The sequence below is a fragment of the Chiloscyllium plagiosum genome, unplaced genomic scaffold (genome assembly GCF_037043375.1).
Source record: "Chiloscyllium plagiosum isolate Xiang-an unplaced genomic scaffold, Cpla_swu_hap1 HiC_scaffold_29, whole genome shotgun sequence".
Taxonomy (NCBI): Eukaryota; Metazoa; Chordata; class Chondrichthyes; order Orectolobiformes; family Hemiscylliidae; genus Chiloscyllium; species Chiloscyllium plagiosum.
In genome coordinates this window covers 2,292,342-2,307,793 of record NW_028270167.1, presented here as the reverse complement: position 1 = coordinate 2,307,793, position 15,452 = coordinate 2,292,342, and the positions used below count along the sequence as shown (strand labels likewise).

The following is a 15,452-nucleotide window of genomic DNA, read 5'->3' as shown; positions in this document are numbered from 1 at the left end:
TTTTTGATTCAGTCCTTTGTAGGGAACGATATGCCTCACCCTAAACAGGCAGAAATGTGAACTTGGAGATTTTAGGACCACTTTGAAAACTATCACGAAGTGTGGCCTAAGAGATCCAACTATTTTCCCAATCTGAAATCTCAAAACGCTATATGGTCTTAAAAAAATCCAAAACATCATAATCTGTTGTTGCAATTACTGTTCAAAAGATTAAAACACAGGAGGTATTCATAATTCAATGTTGTTGTTAGATTGGAGGGTTTTCCTCTACTACACTGAATTTTCCATGGTTTGAATTCCCTGTCATGCTACTTCCATTATTTGAACTCATGACTGTTTATGTCAATAATAATTTAAACTTAGTTCTGAGGCTTGAAAACTTATTACTGTCTCTGAAAGGCAATCGTTCACATGTAAACCCGTCAATTAATGTCATTATATTTTGAACTGGGAGCAGAGGTGAGTCTGATCCTGTTTCTGTGCATGTAGGAGAAAATCCAAAGTAATGAAAGGCTGTTTAGCCTATTAATCAGCCTCAATCCCAAGTGCATGTATGAATAATCTATCACTGATTTATCACCCATGACAGCTGTTAAGACCCTATTTTAAAGAAACCTAATTTCCTCCCGGATCATTTCTTGAGGGAATATTTGATAATAGCATTGCTGTCATCCATCTCTTGATTTAGTCCAGTTTGTTTTTTTTTAAAGAATGCAATTGACCCTCAGTTTCATTTTCTATGCTGGATATGGCAGTTATTCTGTGGAGAGAGATTGTATTTTTATTTGCTTTTTATCTCACAGAAGACTGCTACATTTTGTAATTGTTACTTTCATGTTATCTATAAACATAACACCAGTTTTCAGTCACCTCTTACTTATAAAGTAAATGATTGTCTTTCACAAATTAGGTGTCTGAAACCTTGACCATTCTAATTATTTCTGTGAACCCATTCAGATGCACCAATGCTCTATTTAAGATTGGGTGACTTAAGTTTTGCATAACCATTATCTTTGTGTCATATAATGCAAATAAAATTTGATCTTGTCAGTAGTCTTATGCCCTCCAGATGATAGCATTAGATGATTAAAATAAACATTTTAGACATAAAGTTAAAATTACACTTCAACAACAATTCTGCTCATCCCACCTTCTGGTTTGGTGCATCCCACTAAAGGAAGGATAGAAAAAAGAATGAATATGCGTTAAGAGTCTCCAAGATTCGTACAAGTGTTGCTATCATATAAATTGGTATTGTATGTGTTTCTGTGGCATCTGGTAAAAGATTTAATTTCCTTGGTTATATTTTCTTCTAGTTACCTGTTTCCTGATGGACGTAGTCAAAATCCAGACCTGAATGGCTTGTGTGAGCCTACACCACATGACCACATTAAAGTGACGCAGGTAGAATTCTGACATATTTGCTTCTGCTCTTTGCGGAACTCAATAGTACTGTCAATGAAATTACACTGATTTTTGCCATATAATTTTTACTTTTAGTTCACCTATAAGTTCCACTCAACATTTATGGCAGACCTTCATTGTAAATGCTTCAGCCCAACTTCCACTCTGATGTTCACAGACTTTACAGACCTTTGAACTGATTTACTGGTTATGGGATTGTTGTTTCTACCTATAGCATGCTGCTTCTGTTGTATGTTGTGGTTTCACCAAGTTGGTAGCTCATTTGTTAAATATGCTGCTCCTGGTATCATTTCCAATGTTCCTCGTTGAATCCTATTCCCTGGCATATTGATAGAGTGAAGGATATTATTGGCCATTGTGGTTGAATACAGTTCTGCTGCTGATGGTACATAGCACTTCATTGATGCTTGGCTAAATCTGGTCTGAGTATAGTCCATTTAGCTTTGTGGTGGGTGCCACAAAGCATAATGAAGGATTCACTGTGCCCATTTCAAGGATTGGTTGTGTTAATTCCTACGATAATATTATGGGCAGATGCACTTACAACAGATTGATTGTTGAGTCTGAGGTCAAGTGGGTTTTTCTCCCCTATTCTCTGGCAGGTGGAACCAGATGGGTTGGGATATCTGGTCAGCATGGACAAGTTGGACCGAAGGGTCTGTTTCTGTGCTGTACATCTCTATGACTATGACGAGAGAACCCATGTCTGTTGCTTTTTCATTTTACCAATTCAATAAGTTATTTGCCCTGTGTGTATGTGTTATTGCTGTGCTCAACAGTGCTGGAAAAGGCACTGAGAGAAGATAATCAATTAATAATGAGTTTTTAAACATAACATAAAAACTAGAAGTAGGAATCGTCAATTCAGCATCACAATCCTTTCCTGCCATTTAGTTCTATAATGGCTGATCTCATCTCAGCCTAAACTCCACTTTGTGCCTGCTCTTCATAATCCTTTAACCCATTAAAATCTTATTTTTGTTTATTTTTGAGGAAAAACATTCAGGCTATTGAGGGAGCGCAGCGTAGGTTCACAAGGTCAATTCCTGGAATGGCGGGATTACCTTACACTGAAAGACTGGAGCGACTGGGCTTGTATACCCTTGAGTTTAGAAGACTGAGAGGGGATATGATTGAGACATATAAGATTATTAAAGGATTGGACACTCTGGAGGCAGGAAACATGTTTCCGCTGATGGGTGAGTGCCGAACCAGAGGACACAGCTTAAAAATACGGGGTAGACCATTTAGGACAGAGACGAAGAGAAACTTCTTCACCCAGAGAGTGGTGGCTGTGTGGAATGCTCTGCCCCAGGGGGCAGTGGAGGCCCAGTCTCTGGATTCATTTAAGAAAGAGTTGGGTAGAGCTCTCAAGGATTGTGGAATCAAGGGTTATGGAGATAAGGCAGGAACAGGATACTGATTAAGGATGATCAGCCATGATCATATTGAATGGTGGTGCAGGCTTGAAGGGCAGAATGGCCTACTCCTGCACCAATTGTCTATTGGCTATACTGTCTATTTTTATAAATATATGCTTGTCTGTCCCCACTGTCACTCCAGACACCAGGCATACCGAAGATTTTGCAAATGCACATGAGGTGCTGAAGGAGATAAAAGTTCTACAATGATAGCTAATTTAAGGCCCCACATTATTTCTGGAAGTGACTTAATCAGTCCTGACTGCACTTTCCAGGTGATCTGACATGCACAGCCTGTATACTTGCTGGAGCCTTGAACTGAATTTTCTTTCCCTTCTTCCTCCTCTCAACACTGCCTTTTTATTTTGTGTGCACCACTGCTAAAATATTCATCAACTTGAAGATGAATGCTTCTGATGTTTTCATTTCTGGATATATTTCCTTCACTTTTTGTTACTTCAACCAACTCAAAACTCTGTATTCTGGTTAGAGTCTCTAACACACATTATTACGGTTTTTAAACAGTTTCATTCACTCCTTGTGCTCAAGATTTGGATTTTTATAACATTTTTCAGCTCACTTCATTTTATTTCAGTCATGTGTTCCAGACCGTATTTGTCCAATCCAGATTAATGTGTAATAAGTAAAGCTTGATCATTCTGGCATCAGGCGTTTAAGTCTGGAACAAAGTTCATGAAACATTTTACTTTGGTATCTCTTCTAAATAATCTATCATCTTAGATGTAGCATCATTGACTCTTGCCTCTTTAATTTCCTATCCTTCATGAAGACTTTTATAAAAGTTTGTTATTACTTGAACTTTATTCTGTGTGGTCATTTGCGGTGCTTAATCAATCACCATTCAGAGTATAGTTACTGCTGTTTTGAAACGTGCACACACCTTTTGGGGAATTCTATCTATAGACAGTTCTTCTAGAAAGCACTGATTGCGTTCTTATGCAACCAATCCCGTGTTATAGAAAAATCGCGCTTTAGAAACAGCACTTAATGTTGGCGATGTAATCATGCTACAGCCAACACACATTTTAAAAGTTTTCACATTAGAAACCATCTCTGCAATTTGTCAATCACATTATAACGAATTCTCATTAATGAAATGTGTACTATAGCAGAACGACCTGCACATTTTGGTGCACAGCATAATCTTATAAATATTGTGTGCTTGTCTTTTGTCTCCTATTTGATATAATCTCCAGATTTCAGTGCCACTCTCTCTTGACCTATATCCAAATATTTGAAACACAAGGTGAACAAAAATGGCCTTAGAAGCAGAGCTCTGTGGGACACCACTGCCTGCTTCTGCTTGCTCTGACATATTAGCTCTCTGAAATTTGTCTGCAGTGCACTTAAAAGATTTAAATTTTTTCCTAATCATGAGGTTTAGATAGCAAACTTAAACTTCAATGAATTAGGTAATTCCCTTAATTAGGTTACCATATTGTGGTCATTTACAGCTATGATTCAATATTTAAAATGCCAGTTATAGTTTTGATTTGTGTACAGATCACATTGAGTGAGCTTTTGTTTGGGAAATGATCCTAAGCAGCTCATAAGTCTGGTATGGAGACTCCAGAACCCACATCTGAGATGCTGGATAGCAGTCTAGTCTTTCAATGAAAGTTAAAGAATTTGTACTTGTGCAAATTTTGTAGCACTTCTCTTTACCATATTGCCATACCAATAGAAAAGGGAATTAAACGTTTGTATTCAATTATGTTCATAACACATCATACTTGTAGAAAAGTAATTGATGAAAATATTCAAAGTGACTGAATTATCAGAATAGTTGGTAAAGAGAACATAAGATTGAACTTTTCAGGTTCAGATTCGGTTTATGGTCTCCATTATTGGCGTGGACTACAAGAAAGGAAAAATGAGCCAGGGTTTCCCTATTCAAATTTTATTCTTTATTAGTCTTTAGACATGAACAATCCACCTCCTCCTTCCCCCACCCATCCGCTTCAATTGTTGTCCATTTTTCCTTTTATACAAGGACGAGTCACTTGACTAGTTCAAGCCCAAACTAATAAATAGCAGTTGGTAGCTGTGGAACTACATCAAAGTGGTACTTTCTGAAGAAATAGAACTGAATAATTGAATTGTTCTATTATTGAATTTTGCCAACACAAAGATGTAATCCTCATTTTGATTTTCCTTTTTAAGGAACAATATGAATTATATTGTGAGATGGGCTCCACCTTCCAGCTCTGCAAGATCTGTGCAGAAAATGACAAAGATGTGAAAATAGAACCCTGTGGTCACCTAATGTGTACTTCCTGTCTTACAGCCTGGCAGGTAGGAGAGAATAAACTTCAATTTGTCAGGAGCAACTGTAATTTATGTAAGTGCTAATGCAGTTTATTGTGAAGATGATCCATTGACACTTACATTCTATGCCTGCTGTATTTGGGCTGAACACAGTGCTGAATGTAGATAGAATGAATGTTGTAGATCTCAGCTACAGTGTGTCTCTGCGAAATTGGTACCATTATCAGATAAATGGTCAGAAGATCACTTCATTGAAGTAGTGGTTCATCTTTTTTAAAAAAAATGTATTCTTTCCAGCAACTAAATGCATTTTTCCAGGTGGTATAGTGAGGTAGTGGAAGAATATAGTTAGTTTAAATCAAAATTGTGAATTCCATTATAAAATACAGAGATCGTACCCTTTTGTTCCCTGTACTTTTAATTGTGAATTGAAATTGAACAAGAACTTTTAAATCAAGGTTTGTGAAAAGAATTGATTTATTTTTAAAAACATGTTCTTGGAACTCATTCCATGAGATATTTACACTGCTTATTTCAAGTAGCAGGGGTAGCAATTTGTAAATACCCAGCACCAGGGCAGGTATGAAAAGTGAGATTTGACCAGGAACAAGTAGCTTGTGTGACTTCCTTTCTGCAATAAAAAATATGTGAAACCTGAAGAATGTATTTTCGCCTATCAATTGCTATAAGCGTTCACCTTAACCAGTAACTAAGAGACTTTTCAGTTAGTGTATCAATCGTCCTGTGCCTCTATGAAGAAAGGAATGAATCTTGAGAAAAGACATTGAAGAACAGAAAGTCCTGGCTAGACACAATTACCAAATCTGCAAACCTTGTGGACTGGTGCTACTGTACTATTGTTTCCAGTGTTTTTTCCCCCTCCACTCTTTTATACTAGTTTTTTAAAAAAAAGTGTCTGTATCTATCTGCAGGGGTTTTATACGGAATTATAGTTCTAATGAGTAGAGCCTTACAGCTGATAGTTCATAACTGTTTACTTGTAATAAAATTTACTTGTAATAAATGGTGTGATGTAAACTATCATTTATATTTGTAAAGTATCATTTATTGTAAATTTGGGTTTTTTGGTTTTGAGTTAGTAATATGGGCTTTTGTGTTTCAAGTTAATAATTAACTTAAGTATTTCTGCATGGTAATTTATTTTAAATCAATATTTAAGGCCTATGTTATGAAGATGTGGGTGTACTGTACACTTAAGCAAGTTAAAAGCTAGCAGAACTACCTGACAGCACCAAGTGTTCTGAACAAGATGAAATGTAACCTTTTGTTCCAGCAGCTAGTGTAGCTGGTTGCCTGGAGACAAGAACAAATTTGAATTGAGCCAATCAGTTTAAATTATACCCCAAAAAAACCCAACCTCCAATCAAGTTTGAATTTAGTATATTGACAATATTAAAAGCCAGTGACACAATAGGATGCTTTAGGGTATAAGACCGGGGAAAATTGAACAGTTGAGGGAGAACTGCCAAGCCAGACTGCCCAGAGAATAGCTCTCTTAAAGGTATCTTTAACGATCAGTGACCTGTGAAACAGAAACCCTAAGAAGAAGAAAAGAAGACAGAGAAAGATATAAAGAGAAGATTTGACAGCTGTCTGGTTTTGAAATTTGAATTTTTAGTAAATCTTAATCGGCGATTTTATCGGACTAGAGGGGAGTAAGTTGTAAATAGTTGTTAATTATTCTCTGTTTTACTTTAAGAAATAAAGTTGTTAATTTTTACTTTAAATAGTGATCTTTGGAATAGTTCTTGGCCCCTCGAATTTTCACAGATTACTGCACAGGATAAATCTTTTCTGTGTTGCTGGTTTAAGTTAAGCAGGGGGGGGTTTACCACTGTCGTAACACCTAATTTTAGAATTAATGGTCTGTGTTTGGTAACCATGATGTGAATACAGACAGACTCTAACCTCACGCCTTTGCATTGTCTGAGCTGAGATGTTAGTTTTTCTTATAAAATCTTAAGTTATCTTGAGAATTTCTGGAAATAAGTTCTGGGATTTACATATTAATGAACCAAAACCTGCAATCAATTCTAAAAGATGAAACACTTAACAACAATTTAGGTTTGTTCAATATATTTCATCAGTTGCATGACCCTGTGATCTCTTGTTATAAATTCTGTGTTTATGATCCTGCTCCAAAGTTACCTGATGAAGGAGCAGCGCTCCGAAAGCTAGTACTTCCAAATAAACCTGTTGGACCATAACCTAGTATTGTGAGATTTTTAATTTTGTGTATGCTGATAGGGGTTTATGACTGAACGAGATAAACAAAGTTCTATTTTAGAAAATCAGGAGAGTTTTTTTAAGATTAAGTCAAACATGCAGCAGTTAAAGAGGGAGTTTTTTGCAGTTTTGCTTTGAGTTTGGAGCATTCCTTTTAAGTTCTTGATGAAGGTACCTTTATAGACCAGTGCTCCTGAGAAGGGCAGGGTACAGTAAACCTCTTATTACCTTAGTGTAAAGTTAAGGAGACTCTCAGTCCAAAAGTGTTGGGATAAATCCAGAAGAGGTTACTTGAAGTTGGGTAATTTTAATAGCTCCAGGAAGAAGCTATTTGCAGTTCCAATTTATGAATTAAAGTCACAAATGACTAAAACCCATCAAGGTGTTAGAAAAAGGGATTCTGGTGTGTGCACTGCATGAGTAATGTGTTTGGGTCCGATACCAAGTGTGCTTTTATGTCCTGTATCAGAGGTTGTTTTGGATATTATATAAAACTTGTTTTTTTTTTCAATATATGATGGTCTGGGATCCATGGGATTATACTTCTACCGTGTGTTTAAAATTTTTGAATTTGTGTTGCAAGTCAATAGTTTGGATTATTCTATTCTATTGTAATTACTTTTTAAATAAACTTTTATTTTATTGTTCAAGAAAAACCTGCAGCATTGCATGCTTGTGTTTCAGACCGTCTTGTTAAAGCTAAAATATGATCTCTCAAGCCGTACTTCAGTCTGGAATCTGTGATAACCTCAATTGGGATTATAACAATAGTAGTTCTTGATAGTGCAGGAATCTGGTCAGTGTTTTCTGTTAACTTGATTCCAACAGATAATTCTGGGAACTTGTGTTTTTTAATTAAGTCATTAACTTTTGTGATGACCCTGAGAGTAGTAGGTCTTCAGAATCAATGCACTTTCCTGAGTGGGTCATAAAAACAGAATATGCTAAACAATCATTACCGTTTGTAATTAATATATCACAAAGTGAAGATATTTTTCATCCTTTTTATTATTACATAGTTCGATAACCCTGATGGTTGCATTCTTGTGCAACCCCATGTTATAGAAAAATTGCACTTTAGAAACAGGTCTTAGTGTTGACGATATCATTGCATTACAGCTAACACATTATAAACGTTTGTGAATTAGAAACAATGTCCTCAATTCAACAATTGTATTATAGTGAATTTGTGTTAACAAAATGCATGTTATAGCAGAACAATCTGTGTGCTGTTTTCTTTGTTTAATTTTTCAGTCTTTTTGGAATATGCTTTATTGTAATGGTATCAATTGGAGAATTACTTTGAACTTGTTTTAGTCTCAGGTGGTGACAAGAAAAGGAAATGATGGTGTAGATGTTATACTACATTGTATAGCTCTGGTCTATTTTCTGATACATCATTAATGAAAAGAGGAAAATATAACTTGGGACAGAAGCAAAGCCAGTTCTTCCTGTCAATGATGGTGAAATACTAGTAGTTAGTCTTTCATTCACTAAGAGTCATTAACTAAGAGCTTTGCAGAATATCAAATTTGATTTGTGTAAATTTTGCTGTAGTGTTTTGTGTATGACATGGTAATACTGCAATAGAAACATGTTTGTGTTCTACTGCACAGAAAAATCATGAAACACTCCTGATACTTCCTTAGAGCTTTTGCAAAGAGACTTAGTTTTAAGAGATTCATCTCCTTAAATTCTATGTGCTCTGTCTAGGAATCTGAAGGTCAAGGCTGTCCATTTTGTCGCTGTGAAATAAAAGGCACTGAACCAATTGTTGTGGACCCCTTTGACCCCAAAGATGGGCCAGGTCAAGCCCGTTTAGGAATGGAGACCATGTTATCCCCAAATTATGAGGATGAAGATGATGACCGTGCTGATGAACTGTTCATGATGAACAAGCTATCAAGTACCAAGGTAACTAAAGATTATTATGTGCATATTTTTCAAAATCTAGTTCATGAAGTGTACCACGGCTCACTGCTGAGCTGAAATTGTGTAATAAAGCTAGCATTCTAGCCCAGCCTGTATGTTGTATCAATAAAATATTGTCCACTAAAACTATTTGTATTCAAATTTCAAAGAATAACTTTTTACTTAGTTGTTGTACCATTCACATTTTAGTAATGGATGATTGGAAACCTTACTCGTCCTGTGTTTTAGATATGTTTTAGTCAAAATTGCAGAAAACCTTTGGAAAGATCTTATATTAGTTTTTAAAACACTACATAGGCATGTTGGGCTAACAGCAGATTAGAGATTATCTTCCAAAAAGTATGTTTAAATTACTAGTCCAAACTTCAGAAAGGGCATAATGTTGAATTATATAGCGATGCTATAATGAATTTCTAGATTGAAGTGTCATAGTGTGGTGAAAGTAAGAAATGGCAGAAAAAATCTTATATTTTAATAATCAATTTTTGCTGTCAAATGAGCAATGGATAGTAGAATTGCTAGCTGACAAATCTCATCTCATGTGAATTGTGCCAGAAACACTGAGAAAATCTCCTTGTAATGTATTTCATTGTCAACGTTGGTCACAGTGCCACCCAGTGACAAAACAAGAAGCTATGCGAATTGAATAATTATTTCACGAACAAGCAAGTGATGATTAAAAGCAAAGTTGAAGGGATCCTTTCATGTCTAGACCTCTGAGGATTTTAACTCCGTGCCAGTCTCCCATCAATCCCCATAAAGCAGCAAATGATTTCTGTTTAAATTATCATTAAATGCCTCATTGAAACCTGCCTTCACCACCCTTCCAGGCAGTGCTGTTCCACACCCTAACTACCCGCTGTATGAAAAAGATTTTCTTTCTGTTCACATTTCTCCTTTTGCTGATGTATTTAAATCTCTGATCTCTTATTCTTGATCCTTTTTGAAGAAGGAGCAGTTTCACCGTATCCACTTCAGAACCCTCATGATTTTAAAAACATTCATTGAATCTCCCCTCAGCCTTTTCTGCTCCAGCGTAAACAGCCCCAACTTGCTCCATAACTCAAAACTGAAATTTCTCATTCTGGAAATTTTCTTTTCTACACTCTCCACTGCACTGTGGCCCAATGGTTAGCACTGCTGCCTCACAGCGGCAGGCACCCGGATTCGATTGCAGCCTTGGGCGACTGTCTGTGTGGAGTTTGCACATTCTCCCCATGTCTGCATGGGTTTCCTCCGGGTTTTCTGGTTTCCTACCACAGTCCAAAGCTGTGCAGGTTAGGTGAATTGACCATGCTAAATTGCCCAGGTGCATTAGTCAGGGGTAAACGTAGAATAATAGGGAGGGAAATGGATTTGGATGGGACTCTTTGGAGGGTCCAGTGTGGACTTGTCAGGCCGAAGGGCCAGTTTCCACACTATAGGGAGTCTATGATTCTGCATTTACAGAACTGCGCAGAAGTGTAACTGGTGTCCTTTGTAAGTACATCATAATCTTCTTGCTCTTATAGCCTATGTCCCTTATTAATGAAGCCTAGAATACTGAATGCATTTTTAAAGTTCTTTCTATCTGTCCTGCCGCTTTAAATAACTTTTGTACATTAATCCCTAGACCTCTCTGCTTCTGCACACCCTTTAGAGTAACACCCTTACTTTAGACTATGTTTCCATGTTTTTTGCACCAAAGTACCTAACTCTGCTACATATTAATGTTCCTCTGCCATCTGTCCAACAACTCCTCCATCCTGTCAATGTCCTTTTGGTACTCTACACAGTGCTCCTCACATTCTCCTAAGCGTGTGTCATCTTCAAACATTGTAATTTCCCTTGCATACCAAGATCAAGATCTGCACCTATTTTACAACCTGTTTTGAACAAGAGTGTAATGTTTTCAATTCTACAGTCTTCTGCATTACGCCCAATTCCAGGAAAGGTTGAAATATTATTGCCAGTGTCTGCGCAATTACCACTCTCACTTCCCTCAATATTCTTGGATGCATCTCATTCAGTCCCAGTGCATCATAACTATGACATTTACACCTTTCTGTGATTTCTTTTCAGATTTGTTTATCTGTATCTTTCCTACTAGCTGGTGGTTTATAGATTACATTAAGCAATGTAATTGTAGCAAACTCCTTCCTTAGCTTCTTAGGTCAATGTAAATTAATTCTTTCTTCGAACACTATGAAACATCCTCTTTCTCCATTGCTACAATGTTCTCTTTAACTTAAAATGCAGTTGTCGTCCTTTTTCTACTTTTCTATCTTTTATGAACACCCTGTAGCCAGAAATATTTAGCAATCATACTCATCCTTCCTTGAGGGAGGAGAAAGTGAGGACTGCAGATGCTGGAGATCAGAGTCAAAAGTGTGGTGCTGGAAAAGCACAGCAGGTCAGGCAGCATCCGAGGAGCAGGACAATTGATGTTTCGGGCACAAGCCCTTCATGATTCCTGCTCTTCAGATGCTGTCTGACCTGCTGTGCTTTTCCAGCATCACACTTTCGACCCTCATCCTTTCTTGAGCCAGGTTTCCGTTATTGCCTCAGCATCAAAATCCCACGTGGCAATCCTTGACTGATATGTGCAGTATAACCCTGAATTAAACTTTCACCCTTATTCTGACTCCACTTTTAACTTATGATCCTCTATTTTGTGTATGCTGGCATTATTTACTAATATTTTCTCCTGCTTCCCATTTAACAAGGATATGATATAGTTGTGATTACAGAGACATGCTTGCTGTATTATGAAGGATGGGAACTGAACATCTACAGAGGTTCATTATTTTGGAAGGATAGACAAAAAAGGAAAAGAGGTAGGGGTAGCATTATTAATAAAGGGAAGAAATCAATGAAATAATGAAGAGTATTGACTCAGAAAATCATGTGAAATTTATTTCGGTGGAAGTAGAAAAACCAAAGGGCATAAAACGTTGTTGGGTGTTGGTTCTAAGCCTCTAAACAGTGGCAGAGATGGAAGGGAAGGCTTTAAACAAGAAATCAGAGATACACGCATTATGAGTACAACTGTAATGATGGTGACTTTAATTTACAAATTGGACAAGCCAAATTTGTATTGTATTGTGGATCATGTGTGTGAGATGGTTTTTCTTTGAACAATACAACCAGAAGGCTATTGTAAACTGGTTACTGTGCAATAATGAAGGATTAATTAACAATCTTGGTGTGGGGTCCTTTGGGGAACAGCATCTATAGTAAGGTAGAATTCTTCATCAAGATTGAGAATGAAGTAGTTGAATCTGAGACTATGGTCCTGAAACTAAATAAAGAGAACTGGGAGGATATGAGGTACAAAATGACAAGGATAGATTGGGGATCCTTACTATAAGGGTTGATTGTGGATTTGCAAAGGTTCATATTTGAATAGTGTGTGCAAGAAATTACAATAATAATTCATTCCTGCCTAGCGCAAAACTAAAAGAGGAATAGTGGTGGCTCAACCATGACTTACAAAAGAAATTGGGAACAGTAATCGATCCAAGAAGAGAGATATAAAATTGCCAGAATAAGCAGCACGCCTGAGTAATGGAAGCATTTTAGAATTCAGCAAAGAAGGACAGAAAGTTTGATCAAGAAGGAAGAACTAGTGAATGAGAGTAAAATTGCAGGACTCAAAGAAACTGACCATAAAAGCTTCTGTAAAGAAAACAATTAGTGATGATAAATGTATGTTTGTTTCAGACAGAAGCCAGAGAAATTATAATGGAGAACAAAAAATGGCAGAAGAATTGAATATAATCTTTAGTTTTGTATTTACAAAAAAGGGCACAAGTATTCTCCCAGAAACGTTAGGAAACCAAGGGTCTAATGAGGATGCAAAATTGAAGGAAATCTGTATTAGTAAGAAAACAGCGATGGGGAAATTAATGGGGTTAACGGCTGACAAATCACAAAGGCCTTTTACTCAAGCTTACTGTCCTGAAAGAAGCTAATAAGGCATTCTTCCACTTGTCCAATGATTCCACATTCTCTGATATTAATCATTAACCATTTGTGCGGCATCTTATCAAAGATCCTTTTGAAATTTCAGATAAATTACATCATGTTCATGTCTAACCACTGTTACCACTTCTTAAAATTTATGAAGGTTGGTCCAGCAAGATTGTTCCTTTTGAAATCCATGCTGACTATTCATTATTAGACTTCTTCTGTCTCTAGATATCTTCTGTTCAATTCAATTTCACGTTATTGTCGATGCAGAATTTCATTTTGGGTGTGTTTGTTTGCTCAAAAATTACGTCTAACAAAAAGAAAATTAACCCTTTGCAGATGCCTAAATTTAGTTAAAATGTAATGAATATTGTTTCATTGCGTTAACATAATCAGTCAATACGTCCCAGTGTGAGTGTAAATTCTCATCCGTTCGTCAAATTCCTTTTAGAGAAGTTCTTCCAGAAAAGGGTGCAAATCAGCTCAAGAACTGGTTTGTCCTGCATCTAATGGTGGCCTTTTCCCTGAACACATCCAACAATAATTCTTATTATTCACGATCCTGTTTATTTTTGCCACAATTCTTTCAAAGCAAATTTTGTCCAGTAATACTCTTCTCACTTGGTTCAACAATCTCTGTACCTTTACAAAGTCTAATACCCAAAGGACATAGTACCGAGAGAAATATCCAAAACTAATGGCACTCAACTTCAGTCATATAAAAGAGTTTTGATTTTGAGATCTATCAAAAGGATTTTAATCTTGAGATGGTATAATAATCTGACTCCCTTGGCTACCATATCTGTCTACTGTTCCATGTAATTCAATTTACTATCTACTTTAAATTGTAACTACTTGTAGTTAGTAACTATTTCAATGTCCATATCATCAATTTTCAAGGGAACTTCATTGTTCAGTGATGTCACTGAAATAATCAGAATCATCTCCACTTTACTCTGAGGTGTCCTCAAGATAGTGTGCTAGGCTCAACCTCCTTCAGCTACTTCATGACCATCCCTCCAACAAAAAGTAGGAGATGGGGACACTTTTGTTCACCCCTGTTAACGACTCTTCAGCTATTGAAGCAATCTTTGTCTACATGCAGCAAGACACAAACTACATTCAGACTTAGTTTGACAAGTGGCAGGTAATGTTTGGGTCACATAAGTGCCAGGAAAAGAATACCTCCAACAAAAACAATGCTCCCAAGAGACTCCTTGGTGCCATCTCTGAATGCCTTGAGATCAAGACAGCATTTGACATGCTCAGCTGACCTGTAAAGTTCAGCTATTTTGTTCATGTTTTGACCAAGGCTGTAGTGAGGTTGAGAGCTAATTGGGTCTGATGGAATTCAAAATGAACTTCAGATCTTGCTGAGTGAGTCCCACTTAAAACTGTTACTGACCTCTTTGCTATAGTAGCTATTGTTTCTATTTATTTATCTCTACCCTGTCATTTATGTTGTATAATTAAATCTGTGTGGGTTGTCCCTATATTCAAAGTTCCATTTCTTCATTGTTTAAGTTCTGATGTTGTTTTACTTTGACTTGCTTTACTAATACAGATGTGCCAGGTTTTCAATTCCAGGTCAGGATACAATTTATTATTTGCCCCTTTTTATTTTAACTCTTCGAATCATAGAGTCGTAGATCAACAGCACAGCAAAAGACCCTTTAGCCCATCATGTCCGCACCTGGTCCAATGCAACCGATTATTCTAATCCCATTTCTAACACTTGGCCTATAGCCTTCTTTGCATTAACATTATAAGTCACATCTAAATACTTAAAATGTTATGAAGGTTTTTCAGTTTTCTCTCCTCGCCTGAAGGCATCGCCTGGATGCTATCTGCTATCCAAAAAGCAGTTTCTTGTGTGTGATCTTGATGGTGCGGGTCAGCTGGCCAGAAGCCTGTGGGGTAATTGCATTTGAATCTGATAATATTTTGTCTGTATGATCAGAAATGTATTTTCCTGCTGAATAAGTTAGAATTTAGGGAAAAAAGGCGTGGCTAATTTTCCACTGCCCTACCAATTATTGATTTAATTTGTATAGGAAAAGCAGTAACTATATGTGAAAGTGTGGACCAAGACTGCTGATAATATATAAAAATATTGAGCTAGAAACCTTGCACAATGTTTCTTGTATGCATCATTCACTACATTAGCTTACAATTTGTTTCCTAAAA

At 36.7% G+C, this 15,452-nt stretch overlaps 1 protein-coding gene across 3 annotated transcripts in view; it reads left to right on the top strand.

Moving 5' to 3' along the window:
- cbl (Cbl proto-oncogene) overlaps positions 1-15,452 on the top strand; it is a 228,733-nt gene that overhangs the window by 179,023 nt on the left and 34,258 nt on the right. For all 3 annotated transcript variants that reach the window (XM_043677729.2, XM_043677728.2, XM_043677727.2), the window contains exons 7-9: positions 1,317-1,404; positions 5,031-5,162; positions 9,096-9,296. In XM_043677729.2, the coding sequence (XP_043533664.1) occupies positions 1,317-1,404; positions 5,031-5,162; positions 9,096-9,296 (421 nt within the window). The remainder of the gene's footprint in view (positions 1-1,316; positions 1,405-5,030; positions 5,163-9,095; positions 9,297-15,452) is intronic.